This window comes from Rhineura floridana, chromosome 5 (assembly GCF_030035675.1).
Source record: "Rhineura floridana isolate rRhiFlo1 chromosome 5, rRhiFlo1.hap2, whole genome shotgun sequence".
In the NCBI taxonomy this organism is placed as follows: Eukaryota; Metazoa; Chordata; class Lepidosauria; order Squamata; family Rhineuridae; genus Rhineura; species Rhineura floridana.
Window position 1 is genome coordinate 158,600,583 of NC_084484.1, and position 24,771 is coordinate 158,625,353.

Sequence of the window (24,771 nt, forward strand, 5' to 3'; positions counted from 1 at the left end):
TGTTTTAAAAAATCCACCACTGAAAAAAGGATGTACAGGATGTTGAGGTATTGTGGGAAGGGAGATAAGGAGAAGGAATTGATCCGCTCAATCCCTTAGCATTTTATAGTAAGCATCTTGGAAATACTAGTTTTTTTAACAATTCAAAAGATTGTTTTATTATTATTATTATTATTAGTTTATTTATACCCCACCTTTTGGCCAAAAACCCTCAAGGCGGCTTACAAAAAACACAAATATAAAATACAATATAAAAATGCATCAATAAAACAATACAAAATACAATACAGTCTTGTCTCCCAAACACCATTCAAAACAAATATATTACTTGTAATACTTTGATAGCGCAGAGGAGAGGCAGGTATAATTCACATCACTCTCTGCCAGTGCTTCATTCTTCTCTCCTGTGTCGTTGTACGTTACTCTGCTGTGAGCAATAGGAATGTTGTTGATGTGTACTTAGAACTTTCAACCATTCACACCTGGTGCCATTCGAACGCTCTATTGAGGAGTTACTTTTATTTAGCCACAATGATTTCTAAATCTTGGCATAGTGTATACTGTATATCAAATTAAAGCTTTTGTTAGCACCTATGGCTTGAACAAATAATTTGAGCTACATGAGTATTATGATATGTACGTTCCATTTCAATTGTTATGTCTGTTCAAGTCCAGCAGAAGAGAGGCGCACATGAAAGTGTGTTCTGCATACATTCTCTTGTTGGATTAGGAACTGAATGGGTCTGTTAGTCCATTCGTATTCAGATATATGAGGCCTTCACTATGGACCGTATTCATATTACATTATATTTATGTGGATGTATATTTTCATCTGCTTTTGATGCAGGGAAGAAAATGTATTTCAGTGACTCTCTCAGGTTATGTTTTGCTGTGTCTACTTTGAATGTGTGTGTGAATTCACATCCACCCACCCCGGTTTCATTTTTCTTTGATAGTATTTTATAAGGGTAGGTCAAAATGAAAGAATTTGTAAGCATGACTTTTCTCTAAAGGGTTCTTGCAGACTGACCCTATGGAACTATGATAGTTGCAACTATGCTATTAGCTATTACATTCTGTCTCTGGTAAGAGGCAATTTTCTCTCCCCTCTGTCAGAAACACCTTCATGCAACAAGGTAGTTTTGTTTGAGACTGGTAGCCTTTGCTGCTGAGTTTAGGCTTGGATTTCAGTGTGGTATTGGCTGGATCAGGGTTTCCAGAATGACTATTTGTCTGTTTTAATTCTGGCTGTGCACTAATTTGTAATTGTGTGTCCAGATGGTACTTGATGAACTTGAGCTCTAAAGTAAACATCGGTAAACTATTGTTCTTATAAATACTGCATTGTGTTAATTGCTCTAATGTATGAGTTCTAAGAATATACTTGGCTTCTTAGCTCAAAGGGTTGCAACAGCACAAGCAAGAACAGCTGAAAATGCAACAAATGGAACAAATTCAACGGCTAGTGAAAGAGCAACAGAAACTACTTTCTATGGTCTCTGAGCAGCAAGTGCATACCGGTGAGTGGAGATGATGAAATTGTTGTTAAAAAATCTGTATCATGTTAAAAAAGGCAGAGATAAGTTTTTATTATGCTTAGATAGAGCTAAAATCCATAAGCACTGCTCAGTTAAATAGTTAGTTGGTCAAGTATTCTTGTATCAAACCCAGAATTGCTACTGAGGTCTTTCCATTTTACAGCTCCCCAGTTCTTGTAGTTGCAAACTCCTTCTGTATAGTTACAATGTGCATATATTGGGATGATATTCCATCTCAGAGAGAGACTCCACCTGGGCGCTTCTCAGCCTTGTAGGCCTCCTTTCTTTTACATATATTGAGTTGCATAAGTCGGCATACCCAAGTTGTTTTGAAAAGAATATTGTGGGAGTACACTAGTGTTGCAAAATCATATCATTTAGAACTGTCTTGTATAACTTTTCAACCCACCAAACTGAGTACAGCCTACAAGGCGTGTATTGTGGCCTGCCAGTTCCTTGACATTCCTCTTCCCTCCTCTTGTGTTTGCAAGCTCAAGCAGGTAGCAAAAACAGGGGGCTTATTGAGCATCTAGTGGCCCAGTATATGTAGCTGGTGGGTGTGCTCAGCTTGATGGGTCACAAGATGTACCGGCTTCTTCGAAAAAGAGATGTAATAGTTAGGATCACGAGACTGGATTTGACTACCAAGAAATGGTGTGTTATGTCTATTTTGAAGAGCTGCTTGTACAAGGATGAAACAAATAGTGGGATGTACAACAAACATGAGAAAAACCACACCCACAAAATTTACAGTTACTCCTCATGCTACATGGATGGTTTTTAGATGTGTCTAAAGCATTGCCAAGTGCTAAGAGTTTCAGGCCTTCTTGATCACAGTTCTAAAACTCCTACTACTGGAGGAATACATTGAGGCAGGAAAAACTGCACCCTTTTTGCTATTTCCCCACAGACATAATACAAATTCCCTCTGTTATGGCTTTGTGTTTTACTGTAAGGCTTTGGTGTAATGGAAGATGGCTTGAGTCAAAGATATGATCACCCAGCTTGCTTGCCCCGTGTACCACCTTTTCCACCACATCGGAAGGGAGATAGTTTTAATTGGGACAGTGTGTCTTGCATTTCTTCTCCTGTTGAACAAAGAAATTCACTTCAAAAGTTCAAGAAGGACCAAATATTGAAGGGAAACTTCTCTGCAGAGCCTTATCGTGAGAAAGAGGCTTTAGATGTGTCTTTCAAAATGCAGAATGAATTGAAGGCTGAAGACCAAAATGCCGTTTCCGGTATAACAAACATCTATCTTAACTAATTATTAACACTGCCTGTATTAATACTAATGCTTAATTATTAACGCTGACCAACCTAGTAGGGTTGTTGTAAGGTTTACTGAGATAATATACTGTAAATGCAGAGGTCCAGAAACATGCTCACAACTGCTGAGTGTGTTCTTCTATTCTGGTAAAATCGCATCCTTTCCCCTGCACTTCAAGCAGTGGAGGGGAGTCTTCCAGACCTATCACTGAAGATCAGAAAGCAGTAAGATGCTTTTTTAGCTATATGTGTGTATGGTTTTAATATTGGAAATAGTTTAATTTTATTTTAATGTAGACTTTGTATGTTTTTAATGATATGTATTTTTATCTGGAAGCCGCCATGAGTTCCAGTTTTGGAAAAATGGTGGGGTATAAATAAAGACAATAATAATAATAATAATTTTGCTTCTTTCTGAGCTTCTTCAAAACTCTGTATAAGGTGTAGGAGTTTTCCCCGCACCCTGCTCCATTCTCCCTATATGATTCGGAGCTGGTAAGGAGAGGGACTTGCCACTGCAGTAGAACTGGGCCTCAGAGAAGCTTGGAGCACCTTCAGAACTCATAGTGGTGACACAGATGAGACCTTGCCTCCGCCTTGGAGTGTGTGTGTGTTAGTGCCCATTGGAAAATGGAAATGGACTGCCTTCAAGTCGATCCCAACTTATGGCTACCCTGGTATAAACGGTATTCAGAGGGGGTTTACCATTGCCTCCCCCTGAGGCTAGTCCTCCCCAGCTGGCAAGGGCCTAGTCAGCTTGCCACAGCTGCACAAGCCAGCCCCTTCCTTGTCCGCAACTGCCAGCTGGGGGGCAACTGGGCTCCTTGGGACTATGCAGCTTGCCCATGGCTGCACAGGTGGCAGGGCACTTAACCCCTGAGCCACTCACTGTGGGGATGATCTTTAGCTGGCCCTTGACACCCAGGAGACACGAGTGGGGATTTGAACTCGCAGACTCTGGACTCCCAGCCAGGCTCAGTTATTTGACTGGGTGTTAATAACCATTAGCGAACAACTATTTGACTGGTTATTGAGGCCAGTCAAAATGTAAGATTATTTTTATACTACTTTTCAGCTGTTTCCCCTCTGTTGTTTATAGTTGTCGTAAATACACTGGGCATGATTCATTTACACTATGGACACAGGGGACTCGGTGGCTCAATAGAGGCCCCACCCCCTTCGCTTCCCTATACAGGCAGTACCAGGGGATGTGAAGGGGAGATTTTGCTCACTTACCATTTGTGAGAATGTTTTGTAAGCCACTTTGAAAGCTTGTCAGGGCTATAAAGTACAATAGATATATTCAAAATAAAATAAAATCCCTGGGCAGAGGATTTTATGTAGGCGGAGGATATGGCTATATTAAACCCAGTTAGGGTCACTGTGTTTGTGCTGTAAGTGGATTGCACCCATGACACTTTTAAGTGGTGTAATGCACGTGTTCAAAGCGCTTCACACCTTGACTTTAGAAATCTTTTCAATCGCACTTGTAAATAGTGCACATGGGGTGGCGGCTGAAGCTAAGAGAATTAGTGGCTTACATTAGACCATCTACTGAGTTTACAGCTGAGATGAGATTTGACCTGGAGTCTTTCTGGATCGCACTTGTAGCTACTGAACTACACCAAATATCTGCATTCAGTTGAAGATCAAACTTGCTCTTGCTTTTGCATAGTAGATCATATCCTCAAGAACCAGTGGACCTCCCTATTTGAATGCAAAGGAATTTCGATTCCTACTAAAATAACTTTTGGATTTGCAACCAAGAAGTCTCATTTTTGTATCTGTAAAAGAATGGCTGAGAGATACATTGACTGGATAAACAATGACAAAAGGAGTGAGTAAAATTCAGTGCCATCTTCCAGCTACATTTTGACACATAAGTACATGTAGGCAGATGTAGCTTAAAGGCCTGGTGTCTGAGTTTGCTTATTTTCTCCTTCATTCCCCATCCCATGTTTTCCTTTTGTGCTGGTTAGATTGTAAGCCTGTGGGCAGAGACTGTTTTTATGCTATTTAAACTATGTCTATGCCACATTTTTAGAGTAAAATCATTCCCAAGGCAGCTTACATACATCCCCTCCTGCATGCATGCAAAAAAAAATCCCTACAATATTCCATTCCCAAACTATCTTTGTTCTTGTGCAAGGTATTCTGGCAGCCCTTTTTGCTTAAGAGTGGAAGAAAATTCATAAAGAAACATTAGTGACCCGATAAATTGTTTGATACTTCTTTGGGGAAACTTAAAGTAAGAGAAGCTAAGTAGATGCTGGCTAGTTGATTAACAGCATTGCTTTGTTGCTAGAGATAGCTCAAGATAGCCTTTTGTGTCTAGAAGAGGGACTTGGTCAAAAAAAGAAAAGCCAGTCTTGTACCTAAGTGAAGTGGCCGTTTCCTCTGGCTGTTCTTAGCTTTATGCTACCTGAGAGAAATATCATTTTTTCCCTTTATTTTGCAGGAGGGAATGGTCAGAATCTGGAGCAAAATCTACTGGGACATGCAGATGATGACATTAGTTGTGAAGGCACAAGAAATGCAGAGATCTCTGAAAGTCTGTCTGGAGGAAAGTGTTTGGAAACCCTTAATGTAGAGGAGAGGTGAGTTTGCATGGAGAAAGGTCTTGAAGCCCAATAAACAAACAAAGTAGTGAAAGTAGAAAACTAGCAGGAATATGGGAGTTATCCAGCACATTGCACACTGTGTAACATGTACAATTATCTGCCTGCTGGACAGAAGTTGCGAGTGTGTGCTCATTTCCTGAGAGACAGGAGCCCCATTGCACAAGATATTCCCTTGACACCAAGGTAGTTAACCTAGAGAAGATAAAAGAGGCGGAGAGGTTTGTGGATGAGGCCTTTGGTGTGGCGTCTCATTACTAGGGTGACAGGTCTTCCACTGTCATGGGGGTCCCCGGGAAGGAGGGTGTCACTGCAAGGAAGAGGGACAGGATTCCTTTGAAGGGATCTATTCCTTTGTGATGAACTAATATCCTGCATTTTATAAGATTTGACAATTAAGTTTGGATCTCTTGCAACAGACCTATTCCTGCTAGCATTCAAGAGAAAAAACAGACATTTGAAGAGTTCCTAGAAGAGCAGATACAACTAGAAGAACAACGGCTGGGCCAAAAAGCAAATAAAAAGGTTCATAATTAGAAATGCTACTTTCTATGGTATATAAAATGTGCTGGTGTCATAATTATGTTGGTTTCACTCTTGTAGATGCAATGTATAAAACCTCTTAGCAAGTCTGGAATTTCATAAGAGTATTCTGATGAAGAAAACAAAGCTCATAAATATAAATATTGGAAATATATATATTTTTTATTTTTAGGATGCTGAAAGATCAACATTCCAGAAACCAGTTACAAAATGGCCCTTTCTAAAACGAGGTGAAGGTTTAAGTAGGTTTACCAGTGCAAAATCTAAAGCAGCTAAACAAAAAGAAAGCAAAGTAACTCTTTATCTTAATGCATCAGAAGTCAAAAACTCTGTTAAAGCGGACAAGCCACTGCTTCATCGGAAAACTGCCCCTTCAAATAAAGAACAAGTTTCTGACAATTTTGTGTCTAAAAATTGTAATCAGAACACTAAAACAAAGAAGGATTTAGCATTTTCTGCTCGAAAAACGATAATGTCCAGAAATTGCACTGGAAAAGTTATCCCTTCATCTACAAGACAAAATCCAAGTGAAAGGAAACCTGGACAACTGAGAGATTCTGTCAGGTCAGAAATAAATGGCGAAAGAGAAAAGAATAAAGATAATATAACGGTACTTGCAAAGCTGGGTGAAATTGGCAGTGAGTTACAGGGAGAAAAGCATGAGCAACCAGCGGAAGTGACCAAATGTCTTACAAATTTCTCTGAAAAAGACTTAGATCTCTCTTTTGAACTTTCTTTCCAAAAAAAGTTGGAAAACTGGGATACAGAAAAGGAAAAAGAGAAGATTGAATTGGACGAGTTTTTGTTTCTAGAGCAGGCTGCTGACGAAATATCTTTTGCTAGCAATTCTTCACTTATTGTAAGGATCTTGGATCAAGGCCAGCAGATTTCCACAGGGCATAGACTGTCCTCTACTCCTGTTAAATCGAGGCAGCCAATAGATGGGGCTATTACAGCTGTGAATAATAGAAATGGAGAACAATGTGCTTTCCAACAAGCTAACAATGAGAGGAACAGAGGCACTGTCACTGATTCCCAGACACCTGATATGCAGAAGGATAATCAAAATAAAATTGATAGTAAAATGCTTCAGACTTTTCCCACTGATGAGTTGCAAGATTTTAGAAATACTGAGTGGGATGAAGATAAATCAAGTGAAAGTAGTGAAATGACTACAGAGTCTGAGGAGGAATTTGAGACTACCATAAAGCCTGCTGAGAAAGCTAAAAACTTGGTGTTGAGAATTAGAGCTGTCAGTCCTGAATTTTCTGAGGGCAAAGGAGGCACAAGCAGAGATGCCAGCCTTGATCTACAAGAAAAAGATCTTGGCAACAACCCATATAGCAAGATAAACAAGTTGGCTGAATCTCAGAGTGTACATAGTGCAAGTAGAAATGAAGTTGCTTTTGATGATGAAACATCATGGAATGATTTTGAAGAGAATGAGAGTCAGTGCACCCAAGTACCAAACAGTGACGTGGTTGTTAAAGTACCTCTGTCGCCTGACTGTTCAGCTAAGAGTGAGGCATTCTTTCCAGATAAAATGATAAAGAGGAAGATTGCCACTGGAAAGAAAGGGGAAATTCTGCCCAAGCATAGTGTGACAGATAGAGAGGGAATTGCACCTCCCACAACAGATCTGATGCTGAAGCTCTTTCCTTCTTTGAGGCCCAAACAGAAGGTAGAGGAACAACAAAGACAAGATGCCAAACCCAGCATGTCTCAGGAAGAATCGGGAGGTAAGCAAAGAGAGAAAATAGTGATGTACATAACATTTAGCCCCATAAATCTCCGTAGGAGCAGTAGACTTCAAAGCATCTCTCCTTCTGTGGTGGTCTTTAGCTTGCAACCTCAGCAGCTGCTATGTATTCTGTAAAAAAATTTTTGTTTAAAATATAGCAGAACTAATGTAGTTAGTTCTGCCCTCAGGTGTTAATAATACTGTAACTCAGGTCTGTTGCCATGATATTGAATGCTACAATAGCTCAGTGATAGAGCACATGTTTTGTAAGATAAGCAAGAGAGTCAATGCATCATTATGTAAGGAGATGTATTGCTTCCCCAAGTCCTTGTTGATGTGGCTTCCAATATGTCTGTGCCCTCTGTAGGGCAGGAGGTTGTAATGTACCATAAGCAAAAGCCAGAACAACTTGTGCCAGTGATATGTATGCAATATAGAATCTATAGCAGGGATGGGAATCTGGCTTTCTGTGGAACTCCATCAACCTCAGCCAGCATAGCCAATTGTCGGGGATTATGGGAATTGCAGTCCAGTAACATCTGGAGGGCCACAGTTTTCCCCCTCTGTTCTGTAGACATATGAGGCTCCCCAGGGTAAATATTGCACAGGTTGTTTAATTTCCCCCCCCTTAAAATATAAGTTTCTGCTCCTTTCGTTTGAAGAATCAAGTCTTCAAAGGTTGCTGAAAAAAATAGGAAGCAAGCAACTCTCATGGTTTCAAGATTTTTGAAAGGCTGACTCAAGTTGTTCATAACTTTAATAATATGCTGTGACTTTAGATCCTAAACAAATTGCCAATCCCTGAATTATGCCCTTATTGGAGCCATTTTGGTTTCAGACAGGTTTCTATTCATCACATCTGTGTGATAGCTACCCTTTCAGTGTGTTTTTCAGACAGTTAATTACTCTTCTCCACCAGCTCCAGGCAATCCTTAGCTGAATCCCACTAACTTAATCCAGTTGTACAGTGACTCATTGATAGCTCTTCTGAATATATATAAGTAAAAACTAAACTTGAAGTCAGTGGAGTCAGCTATAAAATTTGTCTAAAGAACGCAAAGATTAGAGATGGTGGATAACTAGTAGAATGTTACCATGTGACAGTATGTTGCATACATCAACACATGATATGGTTGTGCATCAAATACTGTGCATCTGTTCTTTGATAGGAGACACTGCTCGTTCCCAGCTCTTGAGAGAGAAACTTGTTGAATTAGAAATTGAAATTGAACGGTTCAGGGAAGAAAATGCATCCCTTACAAAACTTCGAGAAGAGCGTGAGAATACTTTGGAAAAGCTCAGGTAATTTTGAGAGTCTTGTATCTATCCTCTGGGGCTGAAGTTGATTTAACCTAGAGCAGGCTGACTACTTAGGACCCATGTGATATCCATGATAGCCTAGGACAGTGGTTCCCAACCTGGGGGGGGTCACAAAGTCATCCCAAGGGGGTCTCAAAGAGTCAAGAGAAGAATTATTAATTTAAAAAACTAATGGGCTGGCCTGTGCACCACAAATTTGCGAGCCTGCACTGCTTATGCACACAGCTGTAGCCGCCTCCCCTTCTCTCCTTCCTGCTGGCACAGTCAGTTCCCGCCACACAGAGAGCTGAGCAATACAGCACTGGAGCGAGTGCATCAAGAGAAGCGGCCAGCTGGGCTTATTTAAGCTCCAGCATCTCTTCCACCCTTTTGTCAGTGGCAGTGGGGGAAGATTGGCTCTGGCTGTAGAGATGGAGGGACCCTGGGAGGGGGCTGCCTGCCAAAAAGTAACAGGACGGAGTCCCAGAGCATCCACCCATGAGTGCACACCTGGGCACTCATCAACAATTCACTGTTAACTCATAGTACAATGTATACATATTTATTCAGAAGTAAGTCTCTTCATATTTAATGGCACTTCCTCCCATTTTCAGTTATCAGACCAGACTAAGATTCTGTTGAAATTCTGAAGCTGTGCTGTTTTTTGGGGGTGGGGGGCATGGGGCTTTATAGTTCAAAGATGCATCATTCTGGTTAAAGAAAGTAAAAATGTATGTCTATAATATTTATTTATTAAATTTATATCCTGCCCTTCCTCCCAGTAGGAGCCCAGGGCAGCAGACAAAACACTTAAAACATACTAAAAAAACTTAAAAAGAGACTTTAAAATATATTAAAACAAAATATCTTTAAAAATATCTTTTTAAAAAAGCTTTAGAAACATCTTAAAAAGCAATTTCAACACAGTGGGATAAGGTTTATACTTAAACACCTTATTGAAAGAGGAAGGTCTTCAGCAGGCGTCAAAAAGACAACAGAGATGGCGCATGGCTAATACTTAAGGGGAGGGAATTGCAAAGGGTAGATGCCACTACATTAAAGGTCCTCTTCCTATGTTGTGCGGAACGGACCTCTTGTTAAAATGATATCTGCAGGAGGCCCTCACCTGCAGAGTGCAGTGATCGACTGGATATATAAAGGATAAGCCTATCTTTCAGGTATCCTGGTCCCAAGCTGTATAGGAATTTGTACACCAAAACCAGAACCTTGAACTTGGCTCGGTAGCTAATGGGCAGCCAGTGTAATTCTTTCAGCAGCGGGGAGACATGTTGGCGATATCCTGCCCCAGTGAGCAGTCACATCACTGCATTTTGCACTAGCTGCAGCTTCTGAACCTACCTCAAGGGCAGCCCCACATAGAGCGCATTACAGTAATCCTGGCTGGAGGTTACCAGTGCGTGGACAACAGTAGTCAGGCTGTCCTGGACCAGAAACAGCTGCAGCTGTCTTACCAGCTGTAGCTAGTAATACAAAGGCAGCAATCCTAACCAGGTCTACCCAGAAGTGAGTCCTACAGAATTCAGTGCAGCAACAGACATATAAGGTAGGTTAGGCTGAGAGTTAGTGGCTGACCCAAGGCAGTAAGTGAGCAAAAAAAAAGGGTAACGTAAGTTTTGAAGATGTGAAATTGCACATGCTCAATGTATTTTTATTGCTGTTTATTAAGGCTTTGAGTGTGCTTTTATACAGATGCATATGTTCATATTAAATATATTTTTAAATATTTTAAAATATGTTAAGTTGCTCAAATCTTGTTTTTACTCCTAACAAGTTCTTTGCATGGTTTATGATTGACATTGGGGAGAGCAGTGCTTTTGGGGCTTTTACAGCTGTGTGGCAGGCAGAAATTAAACAAATTAAATTAAGCCTTTTCTTAAGTGTGGAAATACATTTATGGTGAAAGCTTCACCTCTTGACATTCTGTCTGTTAGACATGTTGTTGTTATCAAATGGAGCTTCCTGAGCCGAGTGCTAAAGAGGAGGCATCGTTGTATATACGTGGAACACTTAAAACCAGAGTCCAAATGCCCTGGCATCAACCAGGCTCTGTTCACCACTCTGGGTGGTTTACTTTTATGTCCTTCCTTTCATTTCCTTCAGAATTTGTTAAAAGTTGTTTTTATGTACACCGCCCAGAGAGCCCTTGGGCTTAGGGCGGTATATAAATTAAATTAATTAATTAAATAAATAAATAAATAAATTTATTGCCGTAACCAGACCTGGGACCTTTGGTGAAGGGCAGGTAATAAATATCATCATCATCATCATTTTGTGTGTGTGAGTGATGAATAAAAAATAACATTATTTAATGCTTCATTATCCATTTTTTTTCAATTAACAGACTAAAATTACAACAGTTAGCATGTGGGGGGTTGCAAAAAATTGTGAGGTTACAAAGGAGGTCCCGTACTCATGAAGGCTGGGAACCCCTGGCCTAGGAAGTACAGGGAAAACATTCTGGTTTTGCTGCCTACCTGGAACTGCAAATACAGAGTATTATATGCAGTGTATTATATCTGAGGCTGCCTTTGAAGTCAGTTATGAAACTGCAGCTAGTGCAGAATTCAGCAGCCAGATTGTTGACTGGAACTAAGAGGTTTGATTATATAGCACTGATCCCAGCCTGCCTGCATTGGCTGCTAATTAGTTTCTAGGCTCAATTCAAGTGCTGATTTTGGCCTATAAAGCTTTATGTGGCTCAGGACCCCAATATCTTAGGAACTGCCTCTCCCCTTGCGAACCTACCTGGACCATGCTTTTGCCATCTGAGGCCCTTCTTCATATGCCTCCTTTGAGGGAGGTGTGGAAATTGGCAACACGAGACTGGGCCTCCTTAGTGGTGTCTCCTTGACTGTGGAATGCCCTCCTCCGAGAGATGCACCTAGTACTATCATTACCACCTATTATTATTATTAATTGCCTGCCCTTCACCAATAGGTCCCAGGATGGGTTACAAAATCTAATATACAATATTAAAAATAATTAAAACACATTTCAGTCACAAGAATAGGGTGGGTTCTGAAAACATACGTCTCAGGAGCTGAAAGCCAGGAAAAACAAATGTGTCTTCAGCATTTGCTGACAACTATAGTGCCTTTAGGTGTCAGGTGAAGACATTCCTATTCACCCAGGCATTTTGCTCTTAATTGATGTTCATGTTTTGTTTGTGTCGGGTAGGATGTATCCTTCTTATATTATTGCAGGATGAGCACATCTATTTAATGTTCTTTTATCTTCTGATATATTTTAAAGCTTGGCATTGTTTGTTTTTAAATTGTGAGTTGCACTGAGAATTTTTGTTGTAGTTGGTGACAAATAAAATAATACCTTTTTAAAAGCACAAGGTGGCTTACAATAGATTAAAAACAAAGAAAATCCTAATTTGTAAAAGCAGCAGAATAAAAAATAATGAAAGGCAGCTATTAAAACAAGTAGACGTTCTCCAGTAATAAAACCAGTTCAGTGCAGCTAGGTAAAACTCAAATTAGTCCAGGAGCTCTAAACTATCCATACCCCAAAAAGCTTTCCTAAGTAGGAAAGTTTTAGATATCTGCAGAAGGCTATTAATGAAAGGGCAAGATGAGATGGATGTAGGCCACTGAAATGTGAGGGATAGTATGTCAGGCTGTACTAGGGCCCTTTTTCTAGTGCCAACTAAACATAGTTCTGGTAATGTTGGGACATACAAGAGAGCCTCCGATGAAGATATTAGTAAGGCAAGCAGGTTCATGTAGGAGTAGACTGCCGTCCCAAACCATGAAGGGCTTTCGAGATCACCAGTTGGAAGCCAATGCAGATGTTTCAAGAAGAGAGTCACATGCTCCCTGTATGTGGCCCTGGATAACAACTGGGCTCCTGCATTCTGCACTAACTATAGTTTCTCGACATTCTTCATATGTGGCACTATAGAGAAGATAGCTGTGATGGAACGAAGGTATGTGTTGTCTTTGTAATATTGGCAGTCTTCAGAAATAGACATAGTTGATGCACCAGCCTCATTTGTGCAAATGTACCTGCGCATCCAGGATCAAAGCTGGGTCTAGAAGAATCCCTTAACAAAGAACCTGCAAGCCCGTGTTTGTGAGAGGAGTGCTATCCAATCTAACACAACTCCTATCTCTGGATCAGCTATACTGACCAGAAGTACCTGAGCCTTGTCTGAATTAACCTTCAGTTTGTTTTCCCACATTCAGTCCATTACACTGGTCCAAGTGCACCCCCAGAATTATTATTCGGGGGGGCTGCCTGTGATGGCCTCCCCATTGTTTGCTGCCACTTGGACCCCGGGTGGCTATCGTCTCACAGATGTACTCAGCAGTTGTAGATACAGTATAATGGGATGGGAGCCCATGAGTGCATGGTGATGGGGCACCTGCCAGCCTGGTCCTTGCTTGCTCACTCACGGGCTTACCTGGCGGAAATATGATAATGAACTGGATGCTGAACAGTAGCTTGGCTCCTGGCCCATTAAAGTGCTACTGCTGGGTAAGACCATGAGTGAGTGAGCCTGCAAGGGGCCCCAAGTGCTGGCTTATGCTGCAAGGAAGGTTGCAGGCAAGGTATTGGACCCAGTGAGCCCTACCTGGTGTGTGAACCCTGTGAAATACCCTAATATACCTGATGTTGGTGTTCCAATCCAAGGTCCCTGAGGTCAGTTGCCAAAGACTCTGAAGATTAAAACTCGGGACATAGTCTGTGATTTATAACCTGTAACTTATGACATACTAATGTTCCAAAAATATCTAACTAATTTATTGCATGTGATTCTGTTGGATGCATTCACAAGTTATTCTGTGGGAGACTTTCATTATTGTTCGTAGCTAAAATGTGTCTTTTGACAATTACTTATTTTCATACTGTGAAAACTGAGGTCACAAGAAACAGAAAACAGTGTCTGAGAAGCTGCAGTTTTACTGTGGTACCACTTAACTACACATTTCTTCTGAAAGACTTCAACGTACCGTATTTAGAAATCTTTCACTTTTAAGGAGTGTAGTAAGTCATGCAGCTATTTATACTGTGCAATGAAAATGATCTCTCTTGTCAACCAAGAAATTTTGTGAAGTTTCTGAAGATGTGCCTGACTTGTTTTTTTGGGGGGGTGGGATTCATGTAGGGAGCAAAAATGATGACCTTTTGAAAGAGTTGAGGCCTGTCACAACAGCAGTGCCTGGTTGGTTGGTCTAGGAGAGCTTATTTAAAATATACTGTATGGGTGGTTTATGGAACTAACATTCCTAAGTTGTAGCAAGTTATAAGACATTTGATTCTGCAAGGAGAAGCTCTTCTTGTTGTTCTGAAGTAACGTAACATACTGTAAATTTTCAGGAAAGAAGTTGCTGACTTTGAAAATCAGAAAACAAAAGAGCTGGCTCAAATAGAAGAATTTAAAAAAGAAGAAACAAGAAAACTGCAAAAAGAACGTAAAGTTTTTGAGAAGTATGCACAGGCAGCTAGAGCTATTCCAGACAAAAAAGAGCGTGACGAAATTCAGGTATGAATATCAGGGGAAACCTACATGGCTGCCTTGATTGAGAAGAGATCCTCACAAGAACATGAAAAAACAAAAAGCAAACGTTGAATCAAAGTGTCTAGGGTAGATAGGCAGTAGATCACTTCTTCCCTAGGCAGTTCCAATTCATAAATTACCTCCTTTGTTGAATGCTGTCATGCAGCTGCTGTTTGTGGTGGTCTTTGCTGTTCATCTAACAGCTGGGCTTTATGAGTTATAATGGGTTATAATAAATTCAACTAAGCCCTACTCAGAGCAGACCACTGAAGTTATTGAACCTAAGTTAGTCATGCCTTTTAACTTCAGCAGGTCTCCTCTGACTAGGACTAGCGCTGAATATTACCCTATGTTTGTGTGTTTTTCTCCCCCTGTAATCTAAAGTACCAGGATAATGCATGTTTTTCAGGAATCCACTTTCCTTTCTTTGAGCTATAATCAGTGAAGAGTGGAAGTTCACTCTAACGTGCTGCAGCACCTGTTAGCATCTCTTGCTGGGCTGCCTCTTGGCAAGGTTTTCAGCCGTAGCAGTGAGACATTGGGATCTCAAAGGGATTTGTTTACCACCCCAGACGGGGCAGGGATTTATACAGTGAGTGGATTTCTGAGTGTTTTCTTCCTTCTACTTCCCCTTTTCCTGTTGAACATCTGGCTTACTCAAGTAGAAAGGGGTCCTGTGATAGATCTGAAGTAAGTGCAGCAAAAATGTCTGGCACCCTCCTCTACCCCTGAACTTTCAAGTTGAGCTACGAGGAGCAAAAAGTGTGTTCTGCAGCATGATTGTACTGTCTTCTCCAAGAGTATTGGAAGATGGTGCAGCTGTGGTGTTACACTTTAGAGCAGCCTTTCCCAACCAGTGTGCCTCCAGATGTTGTTGGACCACAACTCCCATCAGCCTCAGCCAGCATTGCCAATGGTCAGGAAAGATGGGAATTGTGGTCCAACATCTGGAGGCACACAGGTTGGGAAAGGCTGCTTTAGACGGTAACACCACACTTTTCTCTCCTGAGGAGCAGTGAGCACCCTTGTTTAGAGATGGTGCAATTCTACTTACACTGCTGACTGTAGTGGAGCTCCCCACTCCCATCTGCATCATAGCACTTTGTGAGGCCATGGGGAAGATCCCCCCCCCGGCTTCCTCATTTCCTTACAGGCTTTCAGTAATGTTTGTCTTCGCTGCTCTCTCTTCAATTGCTCTCTCTACTTGGCTGTGATGGGTTGTGCTTTTTCTTAAGTGTGGCTGTGTCAAGGCTGCTTCCTGCTTTTCTTCTCATGGGGATGATCATGTCTTCTGTCCAGTTGCTCAGTTGTACTTCATTCCGGCAGCTCTTTCCTAGCAAATGGGCCTTGAATTGAGCACTTTTCCACATGCCTTTTTAGTCCTGATTTTCTACAATCCGGGGTCAGGCTTCCTGGCTGTTTGTTTAAAATGAAGAATCAGAGTCATGTGCACAGAGTTCATTTTAATACAGATATAGCATTTTATTTTTTTGCGGCAGCGTGAAGCGATTTGTCTTTTTCTTCTGTTGGTGTATTTTAACATAGCAAAAAATGACTGGCTTGTGTGTTGTTTTCCCAAGGCTTTAAAACAGCAAATGGCAACCTTGCAGGAAGATTTAAAAAGAAGAGAAGCAAAATGGTCAACGACCCACATTCGTCTTCGAGACCAGATAGAGGCCTTAACTCGGGAGAATATGCAGCTACGGGAAGAGATCAAAATTATGGAAAGATTTCGTTTGGATGCTTGGAAGAGAAAAGAAGCATCTGCAAACAAAAGGAAAACTGGTTGTGGTTATTCAAAGAGAGGAGAGTCGGCAGTAAGGGTTTTTTTCTTTTCTGGGAGTGAATGTGGTGTAGTGGGTGGAGTGTCACACTAGGACTGGAGTGACCTGGGTTCAAATTCTCCCCTCAGCCATTACATTCACCTTGAGCAAATCACATTCTCTCAGCCTCACCTACGTCATATGGTTGTAACCACAAAAGGATTGCATGGTGGAGAACCTTGTATGCCACCCTGAGCATCTTGTAGGGAAAGTGGGATATAAATGTAATTGCTTTTTCTATGTGACTCTTAATTGATTGGACAACAAGTATGATAATTTCAAGCTTGTTGCCTGAGAGCGATGACTTAAGGAAATGCAAACTGCTCAGAAATCTTAGTTCTGTTCTGTTGTACAAATTGGTTTACACTTGAGTATGCTTGCCATTGCTAAGAGTAAGGTGAATGTATTTGAGCCATCAGTCTGGGTCTTTCAGTAGGAGAGTTTTGTGTGAACAGCTATTACTTTAGGTGAATTAATGAGACTCAACAGAACTTGTCAACTGTGAAGTGTTGATTTTACAAGCTATCTCAATTCTTCATGTTTTTGACTGATTGTCCAATGTAGAGCAAGCAGACTTCTGCCCACTGAAGCACCTTGTGCCCTCCAGCTCTGCTCTAGAGGATCCTCCATCTATTCAGAGCAGATTTTGGCAATGGGGGTGGGGCTGCAGAGGAGAAGAGAGGGTGGGCAAATCCTCTTGGGTAGATAGCCACATATAATGATAAAAAGTGTTACTGTACAATTCTCAGGCACACTCACAAGCGTGATTAAGCAAAGGTGCATAAACATTGTAAACTAAATCTCAGTAGTTTATCTTTAATTGGCTTTAATTTTATATTGCAGACAACTAACTAATTTTGAAAAATGAGATATAAATATGGTAAAATAAACTTTTAAGGCAAAAGGTTTGTGTTTCTGAATCTTACTATAGCATTTTAACAACAAATTCTCTCTTTTTTTTTTTTTACAATAATTTTTATTCAAATTTTCATAAAACATACAAAACAAAATCATAAAACATTCAAAGACAAAAAACAAAACAAAACAAAAATAATTAAACAAAAAAAAATAAAATATTGACTTCCCATTTGTCACAGATCAAATCAGTTATAGGTCTACAATATATAACAATCCTGTCTCTTAAATCATATTATAAAATCACTTTCCTCCAGTAGTTATCTTAATTAATCATCAAATCTCATAAACATTACTTTATTCTTTCCACAAAAAGTCAAAGAGAGGTTTCAATTCTTTAAGAAATATATCTATCAATTTTTCTCCAAATAAACATGTCGATTAATCCATCTCGTTAATAATTATAATAATCTTATTGTCATAACCATAGTCCAAATAAACATTTCGATTAATCCATCTCATCAAAATCTGTTAGGTTCAATAATTTCAATAGCCATTATTCCATTATCCCTATTAGTTCCATCTTCCATCTTCAATAGTCCTGTTAAGTCCAGTAATTTCAGTGTCCAATCTTCCATTATCAGTATTCCATAATAATCTTGCTGTCGTAGCCATAGTCATATAATAAGAGTCTAATGGGAATTTCCTCTATCCCAAATATTTTCTTGCCATCCATTCTGAATAAGTTGCTGAAATACTGTTGTAAAGTCATATCTCTGTTCTTCTTTTTTACAAAATGCACTGGCTCATCTCTTGAGAGTTTTTCCATTGTCACATGGCTGCAGTTAATTCCATAGATTTTCTCTATATCAAACTCCATCACGTCATTCCAGTCCAAAAGATTATCCAAGCCATTGATAACTTTATCTCTAATATCTTCATTAATTTCTTCAGAGATAACGTTAAATTCCAAACAGTAGATTTTATTTCTAAAATCCATAAACTCCAGATCTTTTTCCAATTCCACATTTGTTCCAATCTCCAGGGCTTGTATCTTCCCTTTATTTTTTCTTTTCTCATCTCTGATCTCATTCTCCTCTCTCACAGGATCCCCTATTTCTTTAAGCTCCTGCGTCATTTTGCTCAGTTCAATTTTCAGCTCCTTACTACCCTGTCGCAGGGTTTGTTTCGTTATCTCAATCTCATCCATTATTTTCTGAAACATAGTTACTTCCAGATTCTCAGCCACTCTCTTGATTGCCATTTTTAAAACCACGAAAACAAAGCAAAACAAAGAAGAACCACTTCTTATTTCAGCAACAATTGGGTTAATATTCCAGGCTTGATGACATCTCAGTATAAACAGAGCAGCCTGCCTTATCTCTCTATGTTCAAGAATGCAAAACAAATTTAGTTCCCAGCATCAAAACAGTTAGTGGCGTCGTGAAGAAGCAGATTCATCAAAATAAAATAGACCAAAAAGAGAATAGTCCCAGACAATATAATATTCCTCGGAATAGAAATCAGGAATAGAAATCCCTCTTCTGTTTATATCTTTAGAATGCACTTCCAGGACAGCTTTTTGTGACAGAAACAGAGATAAGCTGTTAATTTCGTTAATAACAGAGAAGAGTTATAGCTCACCCAGAAGTTGTCCAAAGCCGATCAATCTGACAAATCTCCTTTTGCTGCAACAATTTAAACCAAGTAAAAAAAATAATAGAAACGGCCTGTTAGTCCGTTCTCTCTTTAAAGAAAAGATAAACGTATCGCTTAAACAGATAGAGCTTGTTCGGAAGTCCGTCCGGCATTGTTGGCTGGACCTTATCTCATAAATTAATGAAATCCAGTCCTCCCAACAAAAACAGGCTTTTGAGGTTGATCTCTACGTTTCTCCCTGCCCGGGAGAAATTTCATCAGTCAAAAAAAAATGTTCTGACTGATTTATATCTGAATAAGCTTCTTTTGAGGCGGGAGCCCGTCCCAAAAGCAGGCACAAGCGAAGTCACCCTTCCCGGAAGTCCATTTTAACAACAAATTCTCATTAGGCTGCTGCATTACATTTTTTCCAGCATTCACCATCTGTACCGCAGAAAAACCAGGCTCTGTCTTCAGTTCTTCAAGCAGAAAAGAGGAGCAAGATAAATGGCAAAAGTGATTTGTCATCAGAAGGTAACAATACTTACTTAAGTGAAATAGTACCATTTTTAGAAACCAACAAGGTAACATTTCATGTGCAAGTCGGCACCAGGACTGGTTCAAAATTATGGTTTCAGTAACTTCACTCGTAAAATAGTCAGCCAGCCTACAGACAGAAATACTTGAAAGTCCCTTACTGTTTCAGTAAGCTTGGGCTGTATACCCCTTGTATTTACCTTCTTCCTTAATTTCTCATAGAAAGAGCGTCCCCACCGCCTCTATTTATTGGGGAGCAAATATTCCTTTAATTCAAAAGATTGTTTATAATTGTGTTAGTTTGCTTATAAGAAATAAGGAATCACTCTGAATTTTTTGATATCATTCCCTCCATTTCTGAAGCTCAGAGGTTGAGTGTCAACTTTATGTAGCCAAAACAGCACCAGCCACACACAAGAGGAAGGTATCAACAGGCTTGTGGAAACCGGCATATTTTCAGGAGTACAACATATCTTTAGGGAATAAGGTGGAGTGGGAAGCCACAATAGCCTAATGTGGACTGATAATACTCTGTGGCCATGGGATACTGACTGACTGACTATTTGGTGGGGGGAATGGAAAACAAGGCTGGAGGAGAAATGGAATGGAAGATATGGCTGGCTTACTGGAACACTTGAAGAGAAGCATTTCACAGTGCAGCATTATTATTAGTATTTTGCAAGTCTCACTTGGGTTGATATATAGAAGCTTGAAAATGCTTGTTAACAGACTTATTTTGTGCCGGGTTTTCAATGCAGTGATTCTCAAACTCTTTTTCCCAACAGACCAGTTGAAATTTGCTAGAGGTCTTGGTGGACCGCTTAATGAATTCTCTGCCTGTTGTAGCAATTGCAATATGTTGTTCTAGATGCTGTGATTTTTTTTAAGATGCTGTGTGATTTTTAATTGTATTTTTATTGCTGCTTTTATTTCTTATATATTGTATTACATTTTGAATTTCGTAGAAATCAAATTGTAATACAGTAAAATATAAGAAGTTATAAAAATACAATTAAAAATCAATTGTGAATGTTTAATGTGATGGATGTGCTTCCATCTTCAACCACAAATCTACTGACATGCCGTGGACCATCCACCTGAATGAGGCTGAGGAACCACAGGGGGTCTGTGGGTCCAGTTTGGGAATCTCTGCTTTAATGGATATATAGCTTGATACAAAGCACAAACCATTATTTGCTGGCCCAGATTAAATTGCAAACTGGTTTGCCACAAACCAGAAAGGAATAGATGGAATTGCAGTGTAGGGTCCTGAGGGTCTTCGAAAGCTTGTTCACATCAAGCCAAACCGTAGTTTGGCATTTTTTCTGAAGCAGCCTGGTGTGCTCATAGGATTTGAGAGGATGTACTGTAACCTGCTTTCAACCCATGTACTAGGAAATGTAAAATGTACAATCATGTATATTAATTCTTATTTGAAATAGGAAGACCTTTTGCAAAACCTAAACTAGCAGCTACACCTGATGAGAGTTGCTTGGACAATATGGCAGTGACTTTTGAAGATTCTTCCAAGACAGTTATGGCAGTAAGTAAAATAGGAGAATGATACTTTACTAAACAGTTTGTAAGTTTACAGAGATTAAATTCTAGGGAAAATACGTTCCAGCTTAAAGAATGACAAGTGTTGGGGTTGTATAATAATTTTTAATCCTGTCCTGCTATTGGCATGTTTTTCTACTCTGCAGTGTGAATAGAGCATGCCTCTGGACTGTTATTTTGTGGGATGGAACCAAGCACATTCTAGGAAATTTAGGTTTGTGCAAGTAAAATAGTTCCATGGCAAGCACATCAGTGTGGAAAAGGTCTCAAAGATAGTGAGTCTGAAGGCCATTGCAATAGTGTATGCTCTTTAAACATTTCCATTTACGTGAATGAGGCTTGTTTTGTACAGAAGTTCCCACTTTGTCACCCATTTAGTGCCCACAAGAATATTATTTGCCTCTCAAGACAATTTTATAGGGTTTTTCCCTCCTATTTCAGAATTTACCTGGTAATGGAGCTGTTGAATTATCATCCTCAGTAAGTCCTGATTCTTCCTCAGACAGTCAAGAAGAAATAGAGAGCCAAGCCAATCATCCTGATGGAAAGGTAAGAAATGCCTTTCCTTGGTGGGGAACCCATAGCCTTCCAGATGTTGCTGGACTCCCAACTTCTATTGGGGCCAGCCAGCATAGTCAGGCATCCAGCGATATGTGGAGAGTACCAGGTTTCCCATCCCTGCTCTAAAATGATACCAGAATGCAGTATTAGGGCCACAATGCTCTACAAAGGAAATGCTTGCTCTTCTTGCCTTAGAAAGAATGATGGCCAGTTACATAGCTGCAATGTTACTACTATGCTTAGTAGTTTTTGCCATTCTGCTGCCTAATCTTCAGAACTGAGCCCAAAGAATGCAAGTCTTTTAATAGCAAAACCAGCAGATTTGCTATCTACACCGTGTTTCTTCATGTTCATTTCATCCATATGCTCCTGTGTGGCTTGAGCCCTGTTATGCAGAAGAAACTAGATTGCCCATTTTTATTATGTTGTGTAGCTGTTTCCATACAGTGCCAAATACTAAGTTCATGCTCAACCACAGTGTATAGTTATACTCACAGCAATTATGGGGAGTAAACCTCAGGCTTGTATGACCTCACTGCATATAGAAACTTCTGTGCTTATGTGGAGGCCCAACTCGATACATCTGCTGCGAAAAGGATAGTTCATGTAAGCTGAAAATCCCTCAACTGTTTCTGGATCTCAGTGGATTTGTGAAGCATGCTCTTCAGTCTCAAAGGGCACCTATTTGGAGCTGGGAGAGAATTGATCAGCTGTGTTTTTTTCCTGCTTCCTCTGTGAAAAGAACTTGGCTTAGCACATTTGCTTGAATCTTGTGATACACTCTCTCCTGTAGAGTTTGCCTTGAAATACTTCTAACTATCCCAAGCTTTCCAGAACTCCAGGATTAAGAAATGTACTTTTATTTTACTTTTTTTAGGTTGAAAAGATTTTAAAAAATGGTTCACACCTTATTATCTTCCCCAATGGCACACGGAAAGAAGTGAGCTGCGATGGGAAGATTATGACTGTAACCTTTTTTAATGGGGATGTAAAACAAGTTCTTGAAGATCAGAGAGTGGTATGTATCCACCAAGAGTTATGTGCCATTTCTGTATGGTCAGAAGATTCTGTTAACACTGATTTTTATTAACTCTTCTCAACAGATATACTATTATGCAGATGCTAAGACTACTCATACCACCTACCCCACAGGTTTAGAGGTCCTTCATTTCTCAAATGGACAAATAGGTAAACTGATACTTTCTTGCTTATACTTACTCTATGAAGTACTGTGAATATTGATGACACAACATTAAAACAATAACCATTTATACAAGGTGTATGAATATTCTGACATGTGGTGTGGTCATCTCCTGTAGAAAAGCATTTTCCAGATGGAAGGAAAGAGATTGTATTCCCTGATCAAACCATTAAGAATGTGTACACAGATGGACGAGAAATCAACATTTTTCCTGATGGCACCATTGTCCGCATGCAACAGTAAGGCTTTATTTTGATAAAATAATTTTACATATCAAGTTTAGTTTGCATTTGTTACATCCATATGGAACAGCAGTAACACACATTAGGAATGCCTTTTGAGGAAAAAGACGGTGGGGCGGAAGGAATGCTGTCAAGAACATAATCCTTGGTAATAGTCTGCTGTTTTGACAGTTTCTGTGTTACCCTTCCCTAGTCTGAAAAGGTTCAGGAGCTGCTGGGTCCCAAGGTTATGGAACCATAGATAACAGCAGCACGGTTGAGACAATGATCTCTGTAACATAAGAAGCCTGTGCTGAAACTACACATCAAAAAGAACCCACATGATATGCAGCAGAGGTGCTGCTTAAAATACCTTTTTAATATAGACAGGTTGGTACATGATCATGTGGTAGTTGAACCAAATCAAAATTAACAGCAATCTGCCCCCCTCAGTTCTACATTTTGCTTTTCAGTAGAATTTAGCTATAAAGGTACATTAATTTTAAAAGTTGCTTATCTATTTTAATTAAGGGATGGAAGTAAGATTATAGAGTTCAGTAATGGCCAGCAAGAAGTGCACACAACCCATTTCAAGAGACGAGAGTATCCTGATGGTACAGTCAAAACAGTGTATGCTGATGGACGCCAAGAGACACAATATGCCTCAGGTCGAGTCAGAGTTAAAGATAAAGATGGTGATGTTATTATGGACACTATCCTGTAAATGTTTTTGTTCATGTCTGTCAGTTTTCGCTGTAGCATTCTTTTTTCTTAGAAAATGTTTGTAAAAATTCTACACTTGTACATCTTGTCAATAAATTTTTTTAAACATTGAGGTATCCAACTCTGAATGTGAGGTTTACAGATTAAATGAATTGCTGGACCAGAAATGACTAAATCAGTGTGCAAAAGTGTGTAATACATAAGAATTCACCAGTCCACATTCTTAAGAGGCAGGAAGATCAGTCTTACTCTCATATCCTGGGCCAACTGCAAAAGCTACTAACATGGCTAGTGCCTTTTTGAAGGACAGAAGCCATTTTGGATTATTTCTAATCTGTAGTGCTATGATCATACTATACCAACATCAATGATGTCATATTATCCATTCATAATGGATTTTAAGAGGAATGGGAAAGAGACAGACCATTGTTATGTGCCTTCGAGTCGACTATGACTTATGGTGACCCTATGAATCAGTGACCTCCAAGAGCATCTGTCATGAACCACCCTGTTCAGATCTTGCAAGTTCAGGTCTGTGGCTTCTTTAATGGAATTAATCCACCTCTTGTTTGACCTTCCTTTTTCTACTCCCTTCTGGTTTTCCCAGCATTATTGTCTTTTCTAGCGAATCAGGTTTTCTCATTGTGTCCAAAGTATAACCTCAGTTTCATCATTTTAGCTTCTAGTGACAATTCTGGTTTAATTTGTTCTAACACCCAATTACTGGACTTTTTCGCATAAAGCTCTCCTCCAACACCTTATTTCAAATGAGTTCATTTTTCTCCACTTTTTTCACTGTCCAACTTTCACATCCATACATAGAGATCGGGAATACCATGGTCTGAATGATCCTGACTTTGGTGTTCAGCGATACATCTTTGCATTTGAGGACCTTTTCTAGTTCCCTCATAGCTGCCCTCCCCAGTCCTAGCCTTCTTCTGATTTCTTGACTATTGTCTCCATTTGGGTTAATGACTGTGCCGAGGTATTGATAAGCCTTGACAAGTTCAATGTCCTCTTTGTCAACTTTAAAGTTACATAAATCTTCTGTTGTCATTACTTTAGTCTTTTTGACGGTCAGCTGTAGTCCTGCTTTTGTGCTTTCCTCTTCACCTTT

General features: G+C 39.8%; 1 protein-coding gene across 5 annotated transcripts in view; it reads left to right on the plus strand.

The window, feature by feature from the left end:
• CENPJ (centromere protein J) overlaps positions 1-23,764 on the plus strand; it is a 30,859-nt gene extending 7,095 nt beyond the window's left edge. For 4 of the 5 annotated variants that reach the window (XM_061628615.1, XM_061628612.1, XM_061628614.1 and 1 more), the window contains 15 exons: positions 1,397-1,520; positions 2,495-2,779; positions 5,266-5,404; positions 5,845-5,950; positions 6,141-7,707; positions 8,879-9,011; positions 14,358-14,523; positions 16,119-16,355; positions 19,289-19,388; positions 20,834-20,934; positions 21,390-21,497; positions 22,387-22,527; positions 22,613-22,697; positions 22,829-22,949; positions 23,463-23,764. In XM_061628615.1, the coding sequence (XP_061484599.1) occupies positions 1,397-1,520; positions 2,495-2,779; positions 5,266-5,404; positions 5,845-5,950; positions 6,141-7,707; positions 8,879-9,011; positions 14,358-14,523; positions 16,119-16,355; positions 19,289-19,388; positions 20,834-20,934; positions 21,390-21,497; positions 22,387-22,527; positions 22,613-22,697; positions 22,829-22,949; positions 23,463-23,655 (3,606 nt within the window). In that variant the 3' untranslated portion in view covers positions 23,656-23,764. The remainder of the gene's footprint in view (positions 1-1,396; positions 1,521-2,494; positions 2,780-5,265; positions 5,405-5,844; positions 5,951-6,140; positions 7,708-8,878; positions 9,012-14,357; positions 14,524-16,118; positions 16,356-19,288; positions 19,389-20,833; positions 20,935-21,389; positions 21,498-22,386; positions 22,528-22,612; positions 22,698-22,828; positions 22,950-23,462) is intronic. The other variant, XM_061628616.1, reaches the window with a different exon arrangement.
• The last annotated feature ends 1,007 nt before the right edge of the window (positions 23,765-24,771 follow it).